General features: G+C 44.8%; 2 protein-coding genes across 4 annotated transcripts in view; both read left to right on the top strand.

Annotated features, from left to right (window-relative positions):
- Positions 1 to 22,043, top strand: part of LOC122391115 (cytochrome b-c1 complex subunit 6, mitochondrial-like) — an 82,822-nt gene that overhangs the window by 39,506 nt on the left and 21,273 nt on the right. The gene's annotated exons all lie outside the window — the stretch shown is intronic.
- Positions 4,061 to 16,378, top strand: LOC122391114. Of its 3 annotated transcripts, none has more exons than XR_006258280.1 (2): positions 4,061 to 4,140; positions 15,607 to 16,378. XR_006258280.1 is itself a non-coding variant. In XM_043384776.1 (2 exons), the coding sequence occupies exons 1-2, from the start codon at positions 9,696 to 9,698 to the stop codon at positions 15,688 to 15,690; spliced, it is 429 nt and encodes a 142-aa protein (XP_043240711.1). In that variant the 5' UTR covers positions 9,489 to 9,695; the 3' UTR covers positions 15,691 to 16,334. The 3 variants fall into 3 exon arrangements, 2 of the variants coding, with proteins under 2 accessions (XP_043240711.1, XP_043240712.1); XM_043384776.1 differs by lacking the exon at positions 4,061 to 4,140 and adding an exon at positions 9,489 to 10,040 and having other exon boundaries at positions 15,607 to 16,334; XM_043384777.1 differs by lacking the exon at positions 4,061 to 4,140 and adding an exon at positions 13,116 to 13,450 and having other exon boundaries at positions 15,607 to 16,336.

The following is a 22,043-nucleotide window of genomic DNA, read 5'->3' on the forward strand; positions in this document are numbered from 1 at the left end:
CGGCGACTTATAACCCAACTGCATGTTTATCGCTAGCGGCGGCCGGTCGGTCATTGGTTGGCTTGAGGGCCACATGCCCCCCTAGCGGCGCACGTCCGTCCTCTGCTGTCTGCCGCCGCGCAGTCGCCTGGGCGCTGTATCAATATAACGCAGGTGGCGGGTCGGCGTTTTTGTTTTTTCCTTTTTTGCAGCTACGACAGGACGTTGTCGCCAGCGGCGAGCGTTTTCGTTTGTGAGGGGCCTGGTGCACTCTGTGGGTTTCGATCGTCAATCTTTGACCCAGCGCGCATGCTCCTTGCCGGCAGTGACCGGTCGGTCAGTCAGTGGTAGGCCTGAGGGCCCGACGCGCCCCGAGGGGTGTCATATCAGTCGCGAGCGTGCATGCTTCTCGCCAGCGGTGATCGGTCGGCTGTGGCAGGCCTGAGGGCCCGACGTGCACTGCGGGGTGCCCCACCAGGTCGCGAGTTGACCCAGCGAGGGGGTATGGGCGTTACCCTCACCCAAAGAGCATGACTTGGGGTAAATGTCAGGAATACATAGACCCGTATCCACCAGTCATGTCTTTGCAAGCGCAGCGGGATGGAGAAATGTATTTGCTGCGCGCCACCAACGGTGGTGAGCGGCAAAGCCTTTCTCTGTCCGCGGGCGCAAACTGTACAGGGTGCGTACAAAGTTTTGGCCCTTTTACGGTAAGCTTTCTTACGTGCGCTGTGGCTGGTTGCCAAGCGGGAAATAGCCGTAGGCGTGACCTTGGTGACCCGGTCACGCAATGGGGGTAGCAACAGGGCCGTCCAATGCCTCTCAGTCATGTATAAACAAGCGAAGCGTCACCATGTCGCTGGATGCCTGCGCGCCGCGGCCGAAACCGGTATGACTGACAGGCAGGTTTCTGAACAATGTGATGTCCCACTGCGAACTGTGAAGAGGATCAAGGCCAGGATACGAGCAGGGGTGTCTCTGGAAGATGCCCCCAGGTCAGGCCGACCGCGATCTGTCAGGACTCCACAGAATGTGACTGCTGTGTCTCTGGAAGTTGAGAACAACCCACGACAGTCCATCAGGAAACTCGCCAAGAAGTTCGGATGCCACGAGTCGTCCATGCGGAAGCTGGTCCATGAAGACCTGAAGATGACGTCGCGGTCAATCCAGGACCGACCACGTCTGACCGAAACCATCCGTCTGCGGCGATTGGAGAGATGCCAGCACCTTCTCAACTTCATGAAGAGCCGCAGGATCGGCAACTTCATCAGAATCTTCTCCGATGAGAAGCTGTTTCATGTGGACGCGCAACTCAACAGGAGGAACTCACGATACCTCTCCGACAAGCCTGTCGAAGAAGTTGATCCGAAGATCAAGTTTAACCCAGTCAACAAGCACCCACAGAAAGTGATGGTTCTCGGCGTGGTCGGTTCCGATGGACAAAGGTGTCCAATCATCTTCGTTGACGCGAATGAAAAGATAAGCAAGGCGGTGTACGAGCGTCTGCTGGACCGGCACGTCATCCGCTGGATCCTGCGGACCTATCCTGATGGGCAATTCGTGTTCCAGCAGGACGGCGCGCCCGCGCACACTGCGGGTTCTATCCAGCGGAAGTTGACGGAGGAACTCGGCGGAGCGCCGCATTTCTGGCGCAAAGAGATGTCGATGTGGCCTCCCCAGTCGCCGGACCTCAATCCGCTCGACTATAGCATCTGGAGCGTTCTGCAGGACAAGGTTCAGGGATCATCCCATCCCAATCTGGAAGCCCTGAAGGCGCACATCACGGAGGTATGGGAGGCGATGGAGCCTTCCTACATCGTCAAGACGTGCCAGTCTTTCCGCCGCCGTGTGGAGGGCGTCATCAGGGCTAACGGCGGCTACAACGAGTGAGAGACGTGTGAAAGTGTGTAGCTAGTCGTAGCCACCTACCGCTTGATGTTGATGTTGAATACATTCGCTCCAATTGTATTTGTTTGTGAAAATACTTAAAAGGGCCACAACTTTGTACGCACCCTGTATAGCGACACCTACCGCTCGGCGTGAGCACTAGTGGCCCCCAGTGCAGTGAGCGCACGCGCGCCGTGCCACTAGGACGTAGTTTGTGCCGTCCGCCGCCACCCCGCCGCCTCCTGTATCGTTCACCTTGTCGACTGTCGTCGCAGTGCATAACTTGCTCCCGGCTATGTATGTTGTTGCCCTGATTTGTACCCCCTGAACGCGCGCTCCACTGAAGCGCAGCACCGGAGACGACCGGAGCCGAGACTGACTCTGCACGAAGCCGACAACGCGGCTGTGAAATATGTTACGGAAATTTGACCAGTATTACGTATTTCACTCGTTTGCCATTAAAGGGACCTTCCACCTTCAACAAAGTTAATGAATTGGCATAAAAGTGATGTCCCTTGGCTCGGAAAGATCAAAAATGAATATCTACCAAATTTCACCGAAAAATATTCACTGGTTTTCACGATATTAGGCTTTTACTTTTGTTTACTTTTTGGGATCTCCGCTGTTCCTAGCGACTTATTTGGAAGCAAAGATTTGGCAGCCTCGAACTGCGGCAGACGTTGCGCGCAAAGCAGTGTATACGACCACGTGTTAACGATGGTTTTAGTCTAAGATTTAAAAATCGTTAGATCTCCGCTGACGTCACAAATTCTAAGGGGACATTCCAGTGCATTAGCCCCTTAGAATCCGACAACTGCAAGTTTGAACTTCCAACTCTCCGAATTAAAGCATTTTTCGATGTTGTGAGTGCCCAAGCCGGTATTTTCAGGCCATGGCCACCAATTTGGCTATCTCAACTCAAAACTAATGTTAAGGTGGGATGGTCACTTTAACAAGGCGGTAACTCCGGACTCTGGCGCAACCGTAGCCTAAACAAGTTATTCACAGACGGCGACGCAGTGTGAAATGCGTGCTACTAAATTCCAGAAAACGCAGTTTTGCACAGTTTTGCTCGCGTTCATCTGAACCGCAGCACCGGAGACGACCAGAGCCGAGACTGGCTATGTACTGAGACGGCAACGCAGCTCTTATGGCTTATATAAACGACGGAAAAGTCGAAGTTAATACAGCATTTTCTTTACATAGTCTGCCGTTTAAAACGAAAGAAACGGCAATGCCGATAAACGACCGGACAAACAAGCCAACTTGTGTTACCTAAAATTGTGGCATGTGGCGTGCCAACATGGCGTACTCTATATATAATAGCCGGTAACACTTGGCATGGCCGGAGAAAAATCAATTTTGTCCTGAGCCAGTGCAACTGAGAGGCCTTTGTGTCACTGTCTCATGCCAGAAAAGGCAGCATCTAATGCGTCAAGCTGCCTTGTGTGTAGGAGACCACCGGAACTTGACTGCTAATGGAATAATATTGCCAAGTGACGCGTATTTCTGCTCATTTCGTTAGAGAAAAAGGCAAACCATAGACGAACGGGGCCCAAGCGTTAAGCGAGCACTGTACTGAGGCAGCAATGCAAATTGAGTCGTGTTACCCAAGGTTACTTTGTGTTACCGAAGTTTTTTTTTTTTTGCAAAAACGACCGGAGACAATAGAGGTTGACGCAAGCGATGCACCGAGACGCCAATGTAGCGGCGGAAAACTCATATGTACTCATATGTATCCGTCGAAATATTTCATGCCAGTCTGCTGCAATAGCTGTAAGTTGTTTGCCCATCACTCACTGAGGTATCTGCGCCCGAATCTGGTCAATGCGACTCGCCCCATGCCACGGTACACTGAGAAAAAAGTTAACTCTGTACCGCCTTTAATCCACTGAAGGTACGACAAAAACTAGTAGAATATTCCGCATACTCGCCAATGAATTCTGCTTCTATTCCACAAGTATCCCTCCCTGAGATGTTGCAAGCTTTGCGCGAGATGTTTGGCAGAGTCATTTGCATACTCTTCTTAGATTCTGTTCAAAATACTCTGAAATATTCCCCTAGAGCTCTTACGAAACTCTGAATACGCTGGGAGATCAACTGTCAGAGTTTTCAAAGAAGTTTGAAGGAATTTTGGAAGAATATGGTAGCCATTTTATTTCCGCTGTCGGCTGCCATCTTTCTTTCGAAGGGTGCAAGAAGCGGTCGGAACCAAGGTCGGAACTTGAACTTGAACTGAGGAAGTTGAAGTGGTTTTATGTTGTTCCTGGACAAGTAAGTTTGCTCGATTACTGTTACTGTATGTTATCTATATTTTGAAGAAGTTAGTAACAGTTGGCATTGGTGTCTTTTGCCTATTTGCTCACAAATTTTGTTAAACTCTCGTGAGCATTTTGCCTTGTGGCTATCCTGCTTTTGTCTGATATTGCCAGACTGAAAAAATATTGCAGATTTTGATATCAGTATCAAAAATAAAACTTATGCAGTCTATATCTCTTTTAAGCAATGCAATGGAGGGCATGGTCACATGGTATAATGACAAGGTAAGGCAATTCCGTCATGCGGGGTGAATCCGATTTTCAGGGTGACTGATGCATACCAGTGCGGGTTACTCTGTGATGATAGTGAGTGGTGCTTCTCAAATGTGGTTCTAATCAATTTTAATTTGGACATTGATTTTAGATCAGTTGGTGAAACTGTGGTCATCTCTTCCATTTCAGTCAGGCGCACTGTGGTAATTCTGGTCCATTTATAGAAACGTTGCTATATTTGGAAACGTTTCCAAATATAGAAACGCTGCGTTCCATAAATGGAAACGCTCAGAAGCACCGATCATTCCGGACGATTTATTTTAAAGCAAGATGCGTTATATAACTTTCTAGATGGTGGAATGTCATCTAGTGGCAACAAGGAAGCACTCAGGTGAAAATGACACGTCAATTTCGCCAAAACTTAAAACATCTATTTAGCCCAAATTAGCCAATATTCTGCCAAAAATCAGCCCAAATCAGGTTCTGGACGTCATATTTGAAGGGAAACCTTAATGAAAGTTTTTCTCTTATTCATTCTCTCAAATTATATAGACTGTTTCAGTCCATCCTCTTCACCATTTATACAGAAAACTTCGTCGCATTTCCAAGGCCAACATTGAATCACCGTAGGCCATTATTGAATTTTTAGAACAGAATGCTGGCTTTCCATTGGTGGTAACCACTTAATGCGCTTTTTTGCAGGGGCTTGCGCTCGCTGTCAAACAGGTGAGCGTGCACCTACCGTTTCCAAATATAGAAACGTAGCCTTTCCATATTTGGAACAAGCGTTTCTATATATGGATCATCGTTTCCAAATATAGCAACGTTTCTATAAATGGACGGAATTACCACAGTGCGCCTGACTGAATTTTGAAAGCTTCTTGAGTGGTCCCTAAAAAACAGTGTGAAGTGAACTTCGGCTCACTTCGGCTAGATAGGTACCTAGTGCACAGATATTGTAAACTATACGTCACAAAGCCACTACGTCACAATTTGTGACTTCACAGAAGATCAACGTTAGCGGCCGACATTTCTAGTTGGAATATAATTAATGGAATAATAAATAAGAAGAATAATAAATAATGGAATTTAGGTAGGTACCTACATTTGGACCATCTGGGCACTTTCAATGCTGCCATGGGCGACTAACTGGCCGCATGACCAGGGTGATTGACGCGTAGCAAAACAGGTGATTTTATTTGTAGTTTAGGTGATTTAATTCTTGATAAGTAACAAATGCTTTATCAATAAGGTAAGTTGCAATGGGCAAAATTGATTTAATATTGGCGAAGGTCTGGTTTTATTGGAAAATGTCATTTCCCTCCCTATTAATAGAAGAAGCGTCCCTATATTTGGAAAATGCCTTTTCATTTTTGGAAGAGCGTACCTAAAAATAGAAGCTTCCAAAAATAAAACAGATGGCCATAGTTTCACCAACTGAGATGGACAACAACCAGTGTCCCAAAATATGTTGATTTGGGTGGGAGACGACACCCAATGGCGAATTATTTTCCACTCTTGCATATGAGTTTCGAAGTGATTTTCTCACTCCCAAATGGTATTTTCGCATAAGTGAGTGAAATAACACCCAAGCCCAGTGCCGTAGCACTGAATTCGCACTGAATTCGTTAAGTTTTTCCCTCATTTATCAAATTCAGGTCCCACGTTTTGCTTCCCATTTTCCACTCTCATTGGCCTTTTCGGGCTCAAATTTTCCACTCTGACACAAAGCCAAAGTGCAATTTTGGGACACTGACAACAACCATCTACATTCTACACTTCACCTCACGACCCTGTATCAGTCACCTTGAAAATCGGAGTCACCCCGTATGACTGTTCCTACCCAAAACCGGGGTCGTCAGCATGACTTGTAATGCAGAGAACATTTTGCCCTGCTTTTCATTTTGAACATAATGCCTATTAGCATTGCATGGAAAGAATGGTCTTGAAATGGACCATGATTGTCCCCTCCAGTCATTGCCCATCGGACCATGCTGACACCCATGCTGGAAACTGGTCCTCAGATTTTCCAACCAGACATGGGAGATGATCCCGGGATCATGATCTTTGATCTGATCCCAGGGGTTTGGATCCGGGATCATAAGAGATCATAGATCCGACCCAAGCATTTTGTCAAGATATACACTGGGATCAGAAATCCAGGCATTGATTTTGTCAAGAGATCCAGGCATGAATTTTGTTGAGAGACTGACTGGGTACATAGTACATACCAGACATGTGCATGGATCCGAGAGCTGGATCTATGATCTCAGTGGATCTCTCGACAAAATAGAGGGGTTGGATCTATGCTCCGAGTGGATCTCTCGACAAAATTCAGGGGTTGGATCTATGATCCGAATGGATCTCTCGACAAAATTTAGGAGTCGGATCTATGATCTCTGTGGATCCAGCGGGCAAAAAATTGTGGAGGACCTATGATTTGTATGGATCTCACGACAACATGTAGCCAATGAAACCCTTATCCTACATAATTGTACACCTAACAGTGCAATACAATTGAGAATTGTCACTTGTGGACATGGTTAAGACCAGTTGTAATCATTAGGTATCATCATGAAATTTGAATTTAAATCAACAACATTTGTACTACATTTAAAATAAACCAAGAACATGCACATTGTTACTTTTTTTGACCAATTGTTACTTTTTCATAACAGCAATCTTATCAACAAGCTACAGCCACTTTAATTCAATGAACAAACAGTACAGACAGATGCAGTGGCAGCGGGGCACTGCAGATTTTCATTTTGGTCCCATTTTTTCCATGCAACGCCAGTAGGGCTAATGTTAAAATGTCAAAATATATGGGGGGCACTGTACCCTGGTGCCCCCCCCCCCCCCTGTTCCGCCGCCTATGGACAGATGTAAGGAAATCAAACCTGGAAGCCAAATAGGTCAGTTTTGTTAAAAATAATCCAGCAATCCACTTCTGCCAGGTATGAAATCCGAATCCAGAATGTTCGTATGAGCTATTAGTATGTGCAACACAATTTCGATTTAGTAAGAATAGCAACCAACCTCTAATACTTTCCTAATAAAAATACAAGTTCAAAAATGGCATCAACTTCTTCAGATTACCTACTTTTGGCATCGTGCCACGTGTGGTGCCATGCTGTGCTTTCGTTATGAGAGAACCTCCCAAAAAAAGACAAACGAAATTCACAGCTCACGTTTTGGTAATATTGTTTTATTACGTCATTATCGTTTGACCAATGAAAAATCTCAATTTGACTAAATCCGTAATGATTCCAAAAGATTCCCCGTAATAGGCCCTTCAAACTAATGACGTAAGATATTGTGATTCTTTTGAAAAGTGAATAAAATAAAGATGCAAGGCGCACACCCGGCTCAGGGCCATGTAATACCGTTTCAGCTTACGTTTACGTCATTAAATTCAACGCTACAAAGATGATATTCACAAACAATCGTATCGTAAAATCATGTGAGGCAGAAAAAAACTGAACATCCTTTTGAAAAAAACTCCAGACTTTTGCATTTCCAGTTTGATTTTTTATTTATTTTCATTATACTCGAAGGTAGAACGCTAAGCTCATTTGTTATTTGAAATGACGTCACGAGTTCTATTTAGATACTGAATAATAATTTTACGGTAAATATCCAAGGCCATTACAATTGATATTTCGCTTCCCATCGCTTCCGCAGGCTGTTGAATATTTTTATACTTTTGTTTATATCTCAGTTTATTTTATCAAATATTTCTTTCAATAGATTGAAATACCTTTACCTAACCAAGCCACATGTGTCAGTATCATCTTTTATTGTTTATCAATCAATTGTGTTAGCCGTAAACTGGAAAGCCTCATGGTTGTCTAATGCAAGATTGTCTTATCAATATCATTATGTAGATTCTAACATGAATTGTGATGTGGTAGGTGCCTAGTAATGTATTGTTCATTAGTCATTACTTTGACTTACCTCTATGTTAATTGTTAATGCAAACTTTTCTGTTGGTATGTGAACAATCTTCATGTCACTCAATTCTCTCAAGTTGTGACCGTCATGAGCCTCCTTTATTTTGTATTCTGCATAATGTAACTGGATGCCTTTACTAATATGGCCTTTGTATAAGATTGTTTGTTTCTAGCCATACTTTGGTATTCATAACTTTTTATGAAAGAAAGTTGTTAACATTTTAGAGCACCTATGAGCTATGATCCCAATGGATCTCACGACAAAATTGGGGAGCCAGATCTATGATCCGAGTGGATCTAGCGACAAAATTGAAGGGTCAGATCTATGATCCCAGTAGATCTCTCGACAAAATTGAGGGGTTGGATCTATGATCTGAATGGATCTCGGATCGGGATCCATGGGATCAGATCTCAGATCCATTTTTCCGGATCCAAGCACATGTCTGGTACATACATTAAACAGCATCTTCAGTTGTAGAAAACATAATAAGTACATTATTTGAAAAAGTATGTATAATCTTTCACAAATTGAATACATGGTAAATATTTACTTTAATACACTTGTACCATTATTCACTTCTTTGTTGCTTTCTTAACAGTTAGTGTATCGCGAAAGGCTTTAAAGGAAACGTCCCACCTTTAACATGAGAAATGAGAAATCAAACTGAGATAGCAGTTGTGACGCCAAGGTTCGAAAACCCCGGAAAACCACCACGGTTTGTTCACAAGAAGCCCCGACATGAATATAAGAAGCATTTAAAGCTCAAATCTAGCGGGAAAGTGGTGCTTATTAGTGCTTGTTTTAATATTCCCTATATCGCTAGATTCGTTGCATAAGTGACCAAAACATTCGTACACATTTCACCTGCTAAATATGTTGAACCTTGAATTTATTTCACTGACGCATTCCAGATGCATTCTGGATACCGTTTTCATTCATTATTTGTAATGTAAAATATGTGTGATAATTTGAGAATTATTCCTCTACTTTTTCTATGCATTTCAATGCAGGATCCCGGAGAAAAGTTTTTAGAATTTCTCAAGGGGTTTTCGCAAGGCAAGCTGTGACGTAAGTGGTAGTCGACTGTCACGAAACCTTAATTGGTTGATTGAAAATATGACGTCGGAGTGAAAAATAATGAAAAGTGGATTCTTGTTAAAGTTGTTTAATTCTTGTTAAAGTAAAGTTCTTGCTACAGTTGCCAATTCCCTTTCTTCTTTCTCCCTCTTCCCTTCCATATTCTCTTTCCTCCCCATCCCTCTCCTCTTTCCCCCTCCCTCCCCAACTGTATCAGAAGAATCTGCTTGTTTATTGCAGATTTCGAACAAATTTTTTTCCTTGCAGATGCAGCTAACGCGAAAGCTTAACATCAAATTCAGGAATATGCGTAAGCGCTCCGTCAGCCCGTCGGTCGTCGAGTTCCGGGAAGAGCGCTCAAAGAAGCGACAGCAGTATCGCCAAGTAACGGTGGCGAAACTGCCTAACTACAACCTACCGGTGGTCAACACTGCAACGACTGATGAGGGGCTGATCAATCTAATGAAGTTTGACAAGAATGCTGACACTCATGAGCTGATGATCAGCACGTTCCCTCGCCGCAGACAGGAACTGCTGGGGACGAAAGGACGGCGCGGCATGACCATGGCGGCTTTGAAGCGCCGGTTCCCGGCGCTATTCACGTTTGAACAGGTGAGGGCTATTGACTGAAAAAAAATTATTGAGAATTTTTTTCATGACCCTCATGATCAGCATTCTCATCGAATTGCTATCGTGTCCCAGTTTGGAACAAATAGTTGGATAGTGCTAGGGTGGCCCGCAGAGTTGTGCTTGACTCATATTTTTGGACTGACTTGCCTCTGACCATGGCCTCTGACTCATGTGACAATCCAGGCGATTCAACTCTGACTCAACCCAAGGCTTCATTTTCCTCATTGACTCTACTCTGACTGAATTCAAATCCCAAGTTTGGCTGCCTGAGTCAAATTTGACTCATGACTCATAAGTCAAGCACAGCCCTGGTGATCCGTTTGGCTACGTTTTTAACATACCGAAAGTGTTTCATTTCTGGTGAGTTTCAGATGCATTTCTGGCCGCTTATTATGAATGTTACAATTAAAATGGAAATTCTTGAGAAAAATTACCGCACGGAGCGTTTGAACTGTTTGACAATTATTTTTTTACAATTTTGCGGACAGTGTCCGCAGGACACCACCGCGTTCTTGTTCGAAAATGGTGATTTTTCTGATATGAAAAAAACTTTTTCCTCTGACGTCACATGACCATGACCATGACGTTTTGTATGTGAAACTCTATCTCAGGGTCATTCAACCGGCCACAAACGAATTAATTTTTGTCTGGTTCAATGGCCGCAGCTGTAAAATAAATCGTTTTGTGTACTCGCGCTTCAAAATTCACACTTTGTGACCTCGACTTCGTCTCGGACACTCTGTGAATTTTGTCGCGCTCGTACACAAAGCTATAATATTTGCTACCGATTAACTGCAAGTAAAGCTCGGCCAGTGCGACCAATCCGATTCACGCCACTTGATAAGATCGGACCCAGGCGCCATATACGGTAGATACAGTCTCCGACAGCATTCCCCAGTGCACTTCATAAATACGGGCGTGAGGAATGGCAAGATTGCTTAGAACAAATGCAAATTTGAACATGATGCGATTAAAGCAGAGATGTTATTTTTTTCTGATCTTATGAGAACCTGAGAGCGATATGCTTCACATACAACGCTATCTTCCGGCGTCACCATACGAGACCCTCGGCCGGGCCGGACGCGTGAGGTCGGTGAGCCGGTAGGGGCGGCCCAGGCCTGGTCCAAGCCGGCCAAGCGAAGAATTATCGACATTCGTGACAATTACGCGCGATGATAATGTTTGTGTTCACTCTGACAAGAGTAGGGGAACTTTGGGTAATATCGGCCAGCAGGTAATTCCGGACACCATGTTTTTTTTCTAAACCGGGTCCTCATTGTCCAAGGAAATATTTTATTTTGATAAAAGGCAGCGCGTAAGTTCCATTTTTACATCCACGGGCCACCTTGGGTCACGTGGTAAGCAATGATAAATGTTTCCAGTTTTGCCAATTTCCGCTGGTAACAATTTCCTGAATGGATATCAAGTTTTCACATGTTACCAGTGGTCCTGCATATGAAGTGGCACTTCTCCGTTAAAATGAACATTTATCTGTTGATTTTTGTTGTCACTGATGACACGTGACATTTCTGTTGCTCTATAGCCACCCCATTTCCATGTTGCTACAAGTGTCCGATATTAGCCCTATGGAAAAACACATGTTAATGTCAAAATATCCAGAGTAAGGCGCGGGTCACATTAAACTTCTCGGAAGGCACGATGATAGAGCAGAAAAGTCTGGGGAGCAGATTAGACGATAAGAACATGCTTTTACCACCCCAGGCAATGTTTGAATGCCCCGTCGATATTACCCTGTCGATGTCCGATAATACCCAAATGCAACTTTTTTCTTTAAAAAATCGTGGCTTTCGACGGCATCATCGGTACCGCGTCAAGTTATCACAAAATGAAGACACGTTAACCCGCGCGGCGCTGGGGTCTCCAGCCGAACGCGCGGCGCTGGGGGGGGGGGGGTAATATTTACCCCCCCCCTGCTAACTCAAAAACGAATGGCCGTAGAAGCAAACGGAAGGGGGCAATCGAAAGCTCGCAATGAGAAGGTGCTGATGAGTGCTTAACATTTGCTTTAAAAGGTCAAATGTCAGGTCAAGGTCACATTTAAGGTCAAATCATGATTTTTGCTTGGGCGGCCCATATTTTCTATCCAAAAGCTTCCAAGTAAGCAGTTTCAACAGATATTGCCCCTAAAAGTCCACTCCACTACAATTGAAGTGAAACTAAGAATTCAGATAAGGTCAAGGTCAAACGAGGTCAAATTTTCAAAATTTTCATTTTCACCAAAAAAGGGGTCTATTCGATGCAGAATTTTACGGGGAACATTTTGGTGCAATTTTTACTTTCCTAAGTTGTGCGGTTTAAAAAAAAGCCAAAAAATCAAGGTCAAAAAGTCAAATTTTAAAATTTTTGATTTTCACCAAAAAAGGGTCTATTGGATGCAGAATTTTACGGGGAACATTTTGGTGCCATTGTATTCCCCTAAGTTGTATAGTTTTTCCAAAAATCAAATTTCAAACTTTTTGTGAGGGACATTCACTAAGTTTTTGGACGATCCCAATGCCATTTTTTGACCGATTGACTTGAAATTTGGAATGTGTATAGTCCACACCTACTTCTCACACATATAGTTCGGTTTTTTGAAAATTTTGAAAATTCTGGATTTTATATGTAATCTCCCGAAAATTTTGTTTTTTCCAAATTTGGGGGTCAAAAACTCAAAATTTTGAAAAATCGAGATAGCCATTTTGTAGACGTTAACATTTTGCATGTTTTGACGTTTGCAAACTTGAAATCGCTTTAAAATTGAACGCGTAGAAGCTGCTTGAACATTGGGCTGATTTTGGACGAAAATCGCGTGTAGTGACGTCACAAAACCGTGATTTTTTCGAAAAATTTCCGTCGGATTTGGCTAAAATTTGCACACGATGTGTAAAATTGTTGTAAAAAAGGTACTGCAAGTTTCGTGACGATATCGTACGCCGTTTTTGAGTTATCGGCAAAATCCGTATATTCATGCCTTTGATGAATATAAGGAGTCGAAAAGGCCTCTGACGTAAAGTAGTTCAAGTCGATAACAAAATCTCTTTTTTTAAGTCCACCGATTCTCATGAGCTTTACATTTTTGAAATCGTCTCGTCGTCGCCGTTCGAATGGTGCATACCACGTCTTTTGAGTATATAGTGACCCTCCGACGAAACGTGATGTATGTTGACGACAACACCCTTTTACCGATTTAGTTCTTGGTAACCTTAATTAATTTCCTATAATCATTTCCATTCATCCTTGTTTCCTGTGTATCCATTTCCAGTGCATCGAAGAGTACCTAAGACTTCGGAGCTCCACCGAGTCCCGAAGCGAGTGCCTGCGAGCGTGTCGGGAGAAGATGGCTCCCTTCCTTGCCGCTGCCTGCAACAAAATGCATGCTTGCAACGATGGTGAGGAATATACCTTGGAATATACTATCTTTGCTGAGCGTTTGACAGTATACAGTAAAAATTACTGCATGAGCGCAACGTTATAAACTAATTTAATATACGCGTATTTGCGAAGAAAGTGAGATACTAACGTGATCTTCATTTCGCTGGTTCCTATCATTTCATACAGTTAAGTCATCGATGACACTCTTTGCTTCTCGCAGGGTACGCACTGCCTAGCCCTACGCTTCAATGATTTGCTGATACGCACGGCATCCCCCCCCCCCTCCACCACCACCACCATTCTCAACCCCTGCCCCAAGAAACATCCAGTCTCATTCCCAAGAGTCAGATCCTTGGGACGAGGTCACGGATCTACACCTTTTTACACTCAACTTAAAATAAGTCACACTCAAATTAAAAAAGGTCAAATTCAAATTAAAAAAGGTCACAATCAAATTAAAAAAGATCACACTCAAATTAAAAAAGATCACATACAAATTAAAAAAGACCACATTCAAATTAAAAAAGCTCACATTCGATTTAAAAAAGGTCACATTCAAATTAAAAAAGGTCACATTCAAATTAAAACTGTATTTCGTTTACCCTTTTCCAGCCATATATTTTGGCAACCGCTTGGCCGATTCATCAGCGGTCTGGAGCTGATCATTGGATAGCCCAATCATTTTAAAAACTGAATAGCTGTTTTGATGTATCCGGGTAACCGTCCCGGCGCGTGGCTCTCTCTCTCAAATGCCAAATCAGGAGCGTTTAAATGGCTTCGCTCACAAGAACATATCTTTGCAAGGATTGGAACGATTATTATGAAACTCATGGCTTGTATAACTATTCTATTTTACTTACCTATATGGGTTCCATGTGGCAATAAATTATCATGTGTCACAGACGGGGTGCTGTTGCACGTGCGCATGTGCGGGACCCGCTTATGTATCTCGAGAACAACAAGGCCGATTGCACTCAGAGCTGTTACACAGATGGGGACCGGCTGTCTGGGTGATTTTAGCAAGTCAGTTGCTGTCTCAATTTGCACATGCGCACGTGTTGAGACGAATTTTGCATATCAAGAACGGTTAGGCCGATGGGATTCAAAGTTCATATGCCGCTAGGGACAGGCTATTTGGGTATCCCGTTGATTTCAGTTAGGATCAGCACATGCGCAGAGTAATCTAAGTATCCACGGTACACTTAACTTATATGTACTCGATGTGTGTCCATGTAGCCCTGTGGGTGTTTGGAGGCTGATAGGTATATGTAGTGCTCTGCGCGTGCACGTGCGCATATGCAAAGTGAGGCCCTAACTGACAACGGGATAGGGGATACCCAAATAGCTGTCCCTAGCGGCATACGAGCTTTGAGTCCCATCGGCCTAACCGTTCTTGATATGCAAAATTCGTCTCAACACGTGCGCATGTGCAAAATGAGACAGCAACTGACATGATAGTCACCCAGACAGCCGGTCCCCATCTGTGTAACATCTCTGAGTGCAATCGGCCTTGTTGTTCTCGAGATACATAAGCGGGTCCCACACATGCGCACGTGCAACAGCACCCCGACCGTGACACATGATAATTTATTGCCGCATGGAACCCATATAGGTAAGTAAAATAGAATAGTTATACAAGCCATGAGTTTCATAATAAACGTTCCAATCCTTGCAAAGATATGTGACTTGTGAGCGAAGCCATTTAAACGCTCCTGATTTGGCATTTGAGAGAGAGAGCCACGCGCCGGGACGGTTACCCGGATACATCAAAACAGTCATTCAGTTTTTAAAATGATTGGGCTATCTGATGCTCCAGACCGCTGATGAATCGGCCAAGCGGTTGCCAAAATATATGGCTGGAAAAGGGTAAACGAAATACAGTTTTAATTTGAATGTTACCTTTTTTAATTTGAATGTGACCTTTTTTAAATCAAATGTGAGCTTTTTTAATTTGAGTGTGATCTTTTTTAATTTGTATGTGACCTTTTTTAATTTGAGTGTGATCTTTTTTAATTTGATTGTGACCTTTTTTAATTTGAATTTGACCTTTTTTAATTTGAATGTGACTTATTTTAAGTTGAGTGTAAAAAGGTGTAGATCACGGGATCCAACCCCATGTCCGCTATTTAGCAATCATTATCTTTTTGCTATAACCACCGACTCTGTGTTTCAGACAGCGCTGCGGAGACTCTGTTGCGCGTCTTGGGGGAGTATGAGCATGTTCTCCCCGAGGACGCGCCCCGACGCCCCCACGTGAAGAAGGAAGACGATGAAGAGGAGGAGCCACGGTACACTGTCTGGGTGGAGGGCTTCAGCATCGGAGAGGCGGGCAGCCTGGTCGACGCCCTCACCCTGTGGGCGTGTGCCTTCTTCATCTTTCATCAAAAAACCGGCCGGCTGCAGAAAAACACATGCTGGTTCATGCGGTGCTATATCCTAGACCTACCTGTGGAAAAGGCGGTGGACCGAAACGTGGCCAAGGCCATCCAGGATATGGTGCGCTGAAGCCTTGAAGGCTTCTCGGTCGCAAGGGGCGGCCAGCAGCTGCGCCCATGTGCTATCGTAGGCACGTCCATGTGGTTCGCCGGCCGCCCGGCTGTCGGGCGCGCTGGAGCAGCGGAAGAGCGCGTTTTTGTTTCGTAGGCTTCTTGTGCGGCTGTTCTCCCGCTCTCTGTTTTCTGTCCATCGTTTCCTGGTGCCTTCCCGTGTTGGCGGACGGCGGGGGCGGGCGGGAGTGCGCTCTTCGTCGCGCCGCCGGCCCCTTCGCTCGCTCGCTCGCTGGCGGCCGGCCGGTGCGAACAGCGCGGGCCGTTCGGGCGCCGCTGGTGTCGGACTGTGCGCGCGACACGAAATCTCAGGAAATAAATACATTTCAACTTTAAAATTGTTTGAGTTTTCTTCCGGATTCTTAGGCACGTCTTTGAGAACGCTTTTGGGGAATTTAGCTGGAAATAAAGAAGAGTTCGAGTGTGGTTTGGGTAGAGTTTTAGCAGGATACGGGTAGAGTTTTGTGAGAGTTTTAAAGAGTCGGGCCTGGAAAGGGATCTTTGGAAGGGTTACAAAGGAGTTTAAAGAGAGCATCGAAGCATTTTGTAGGAGTCACCAGGGTTGTTCCAGAGTTCTGGGCGTGTCATGGAAGAATTTATTAAGAGTCACAAGAGTATTCCGGAGTTTTGAAAGGGTTTCAACAGAGTTAACTAAGAGTCGAAAGAATATTCAAGTAGTTTTAGGAGAATACAGTAAGAGTAAATGTGGAGTTTTGCTAGAGTTTTGAGCAAAGTGAGAGTTTTGGCTGAACCAAAAATGACAACTCTCCCCCACTACTGGGAAGAGTCAACTTTTTTCTCAGTGTAGGCGATCGGGCCGGTCTAGCCTCGCGAAACCTCAAAGACACTTTTTTTCCGAAAATTGGAAAACAGCGCATACTAGTCAACAGAAAATTCATCAAAGATTACGATTAGTGCATTTGCATGGCTCAGGAGACATTTTTTCGTAGACAAAAGTATCGTTAAAGACAGCGCTCGGTAACACTTCATAAGGGGGATAATCACAGCCGATTTTTACGCTCTTTGAATATTTTGCGGAACGATGAAATTGCTAGGTGTTGAGCATCCATTTTGCATGGAAAGTGAAATTTAGATGTTTAGACGATTCCGCCATAGAAAGCAAGTAGACAAAATCAGTTCAAAATGTCGGTAATTAGGTTAACTTTTTATATTTTTTTCTACCACTAAACATTACGTTCACTGAATTAACCAAGCCCAGCAAAAAAAAGTTTTACGAGGATGAACTGAAAATAATGCTGTATCGCATGCACTAAGACACTATCTATTAGGGGAGCCAGTGAAAATTTGCAGCCACTTGCAGCCCTGGCATCCAGACACTTTTTTCTTCTAAGGGTTGGCCGTGGCTTCGTGCACTTGAGCACAAGTGGTAAATGCCCCAAAGGGTGTTTTCGCGATAGCTCAAAACACCCAGGCAATAGAGAGCTGCAACCTGGCATACCTCTGACCTTTGATGCACGCTGGATCTTGTGACACCAACCGCACTTTCAAGTCAGGTCAGGTCACTGACCTATGACGTCATACATGAACCTCTGCACGATCCTCAGATGTCGCAACCTTGCAACGCTCTCAGTGCCAGAGTAACTTTCACAGGGAGGTGAGACGTGCAGGACTTATTGTCCTTCAGAGGTCTTACAACTTGTATATCTCAGATTTTTCCTAAATGCCACATAAAGTCAGGTTGGTCACGTGACCTCACCTATAAGTCAATGGGGAAATATGAAAACTGTTATTTTGGCGCCAGGAATGATATTCAATTGTCTCAAGTACATGGAATCGTTACTTCATGCAATCCTTGCAAGATCTGATGCTGCATTTTTGCATTGTTGACCTTGCATGACGTCATTTATGACATCACTAGGGTCATACGAGTTTTTCGTCAATAACTCCCGATCAAGTTGAGCTAGAGAGTCGACAAGGTCACCAATGGACTCCGGAAGACCTGCCGAATCGAATGATATGCGATATGACCTCCTTCGACCAACTTCGTGATTTGAAGACCTCTGACCTGACCTTGACTCGAGGTCAAGGTCAGGTTGACCTTACGGTGGCCTCACCTGAACAAAAGTATACCATTCGACGCGCCTGAGCGAGGCGAACACGACGATGTCAAAATCGTGGTTCTGCGGCCATTTTTTGCGAAGTTATTTACCAAAAACCAAACCCGCTGCTTGGGTCACGTTATGAAATGGGGCCTTGCCGGGCGAGATTTACGCTGTTTCATGATAAGTATAAATTGGTAGGGCATAATCGTTTGAATAAAAAAATGGTTTGGAAGCAATTTTCTACGGAGGTACACACCATTTCAATGTCCTACCCAGCTCATACCGTCAAAAATTTCGACCTACCCTCAAAAGTATTCATGCGTTATTCGAGCAGCAATTAGGCAAATTGCAAGCTCGCCACAGAGCACAAATCCTATAAGAGATAGTCCTTATTTAAAACATATGCTCATTGGATATTCAAGAAGGTTGCTCCTAAATATTGTGGTTCTAGCTTCAAAAACATGGATGTTATGAATGCCGATAGGTTTCGCGAGGCTACACCGGCCGGATCGCCCACTGTGTGCATGCGGGAGAGAGGTCAGTAGGTCAATGCTCCGGGGGCCCAGTGGGCAGGTCGGCCGGACTAGCGTCCGGGCCGTGCCGGTCAGGCACCAGACGCCGATAAATGCCTCGAGGCATGAGCAGCTGATGCGGCCGGCAACCGTCCACGGCACAGACGGGGAAAGAAACCGGTAGGCGGGGACGGAAGCAGACCGTCCCATGCAGCTAAAAAAACTCAGAAGTTAGTTTTGCTTGGTTGGTGCAACCTATAGGTCAAGGTACTTAAATCATAAACGAGCCCCTAAAAAAAAAAAACGCGAAACCATGCTGCTAGACCGGAGGTTGACGAGGGCCGTGAATATTGTGCACGCAGCAGAGACTTTAAAGTTCGCATGTGACGCGAACATCAACTTGTCATCAGTGACGGGACCAGTCAGACTTTGACTTGGAAAGTCCAAGCAAATAATATAGATGCAATATCTGTCATGCGCGCCCGGGGTGTAGGTATCACAGCACACAATTGTTCAATGAGCCACATAACTGTGGTAATACATGCTGCACCGAGCTTGGAAACAGAAAGACGGTGAGGCGACACCGAAAATTTAGCCGATCGTTGTAAAGCGAAACGCAATTTCAATATCAGCTCTTCAACGCTGTCAGACGACTAGCATCCACTCCCCGGCATGCTAAATTGAGATAAAATACGGAGTGCTCATTAGCTCAGGCTAGAATAAGCGCCGCTCTAATTAGCACCAGAGCTCACCTGAGGGAAGGTCCAAGCCGTTCCGCCTTTTGTCCATTGTATTGTATTATTGTATTGTATTAACATTAAATGTCCGTCCGTGTTCCCACAGTTTTTCAGGACATTTTAAACATGGTAGAGTTGTACACGGCAGTAATGTAAACACAAATTTCCACACAGATGTACACGGCAACGTACGGTAACATACACTACATGGCGCACAGCAAGGCACAGAGTACACACTACACATTACACAGTATACGCGATCCGTGATACGATCCCTGAGCAAGTGAGCTGGTATGGTTCACGCGTTTTTGCACCTAAGTTTTTTCCTGAATTCTTTTTCTGACGCTGTTTGTGTAGTTTCTATTGGAAGTCGATTCCATTCAGTTGCGGCTCGGTACGGGAAAGATCGTTGTGTAATGACAGACGCACTTTTGGAAGGTGGAGCCGATTGGTACATGCCAGGCGGGTCACTCGAGTGGTTATGTCTGATCTTTGGTGAAACATCCTTTTTAGAGCTTTGGGGGCGTCGCAGTTATTCAAAGCGCGAAATACTTTTAAACAATCACGCTCCTTGATGAGCACTTCAATTGTTGGCCACTGAAGCGCACTTAGGGTGGGTGTGATGTGCTCATGGCGGCGTGTTCCGGTTACTACACGGGCTGCGAAATTTATTACTTTCTGAACGCGAGATATTTGGTTTTTGCAGGCCCCACCCCAAACTGGCAAGCAGTACAATATCTGGGAAAAGACGTGTGCCTGGATAATCAGAATAAGAGCCTCAGCAGAAAAGTGACGCCGGAACCTGTTTAGGGACGATAGAATAGAGTAGCAGCGTCGTAAAACTTCTGTAACGTGTTTTTGCCAGGATAACGTTTGGTCTATTTTCACTCCCAATACTTTAATGTTGTCTGAAGGTTCAAGCGAACTTTCACAGAAGTCAAGTTTGAAATCAGAGACTCTCTGCAAAGCTGATGATGTGCCGATCAGAATGAAATCAGTTTTGGCTACGTTCATTTTAAACGAGTTGGTAGTGAACCATGTCTGCACTGAGGCCATTGAAGATTCCAAACGCCTTTTGAACTGGATGAGACTTTCGCTGTCTGTCGGCGAGCTGTCCAAAAGCTGAGTGTCATCTGCATAGCATATAACGCGGCCATGAGGTATACAATTTGGTAGGTCAGCTGTGACTAGACTGAAGAGAACAGGTCCCAGGATTGATCCTTGTGGGACACCGAATTTCACGGGAAGAACCTCAGAACCACCTCGAACCATTTGGCCACGACCGCTCAGATAACTTTTGAACCAGTGTGATGGGACGCCATGCCACGCTAGTTTCATCAAAAGAATTTCATGATTGACACTGTCGAACGCTTTGCTCAGGTCTATTGCTGTTATTGAAGCAATGTGGCCCTTATCGATTTGATCAGTAGTCCAGGCAATGGTCTCGAGGATGGCGTCTTCCGTTGAATGGCCCTTGCGGTAAGCGTACTGGCTGTTACCTATTAAGTCATTTTCCTTGAGATAGTGGGTTAATTGGGTGCACACGACACGCTCAGCGATTTTCGACATGACTGGCAGAAGTGAAATTGGACGATAGTTGCTAGCGCGACTGTGATCACCATTCTTATGTAAAGGAACTACACACGCTATTTTCCACTTTTCTGGAAATATGCCGCTTGATATTGAAGTGTTAATGATATGAAGGAGCAGCGGACCGATCACAGCAAAACAACGACGAATGGCCAGGATGGGGACTCCATCCAGTCCGACAGCTTTCGAATTGCTCATCAGACGCACCGCTGTTGACAGCTCAGGTAGAGTTGCGGGCTGAAGCTCAAAGCTTGTGGCACACACCACAGGGGGACGTATCTGGGGATCGACATACGTGTCATCCTGTCTGCGAGGTAAGAGTTCTGCTGCAATGTTAGAGCCTACATTCGCAAAATACGCATTAAACATGTCGGCCTGTTTTGAATCAAGTTTGTTATCGAGACAGTTGCCGCTCGTGTTTTTTACATACTGATTAAACTTCTTCCAAAAGCCACTGAAATTCTTGCGCATTAATTCGTTACATAGAAAATCTTTCCGTGCACGTGCTAATTTGCTTTTAACACTGTTGTGAAGTCTTCTGAAGGTCACGTGTCGATCTGCGGTGCGGAGGTTCAGCCAGTCCTTTTTAGCCTGGTCCCGCTTCGTCATCAGGTCACGCAGTTCACTGGAGAGCCATGGACAGCCACGTTTTCTATTTGTGCGTACATTTTCCATGGGACAGTGCCGGTCTATGACCTCGTTCCAGACGCGCATGAATTTTTCAAGCTTGCTATTGACATCAGCGGTCTCTAACATCTCACTCCAGTCCGCTAGCAAAAGATCCAGACAAACTGCGTTCCAGTCCGTTTTGTGCCAACGCCTGGTATGAAGAGTCCTTGATTTTTTCCGCGGTTTGGGTATTTTCACGACACACGTCACCGGCTGATGATCACTGAGTGAGTCGTCTAATACGCTGACAGCTGCATGGAGATCTGGCAGACTGGTTATAATGTGGTCGAGAATTGACGGACGTGGAAACAGATGTGTTGGCTCTTTAACCAGCTGATTGAGGTTGAGCTCAGCCAGAAGCTGCTCGTATCTTATTACCCCAGCTCCTTCTCTGGTGGATAGATCGATGTTCATGTCCCCGAGCAGGACCACTGGTTGTCCTTTCGATAGTGCTTCTTGTAGTTGAGTTCTGAGGGAGTCCAGGAAGTCTGTA

Source organism: Amphibalanus amphitrite, unplaced genomic scaffold (assembly GCF_019059575.1).
Source record: "Amphibalanus amphitrite isolate SeventyFive unplaced genomic scaffold, NRLGWU_Aamphi_draft 000422F_arrow, whole genome shotgun sequence".
Taxonomy (NCBI): domain Eukaryota; kingdom Metazoa; phylum Arthropoda; class Thecostraca; order Balanomorpha; family Balanidae; genus Amphibalanus; species Amphibalanus amphitrite.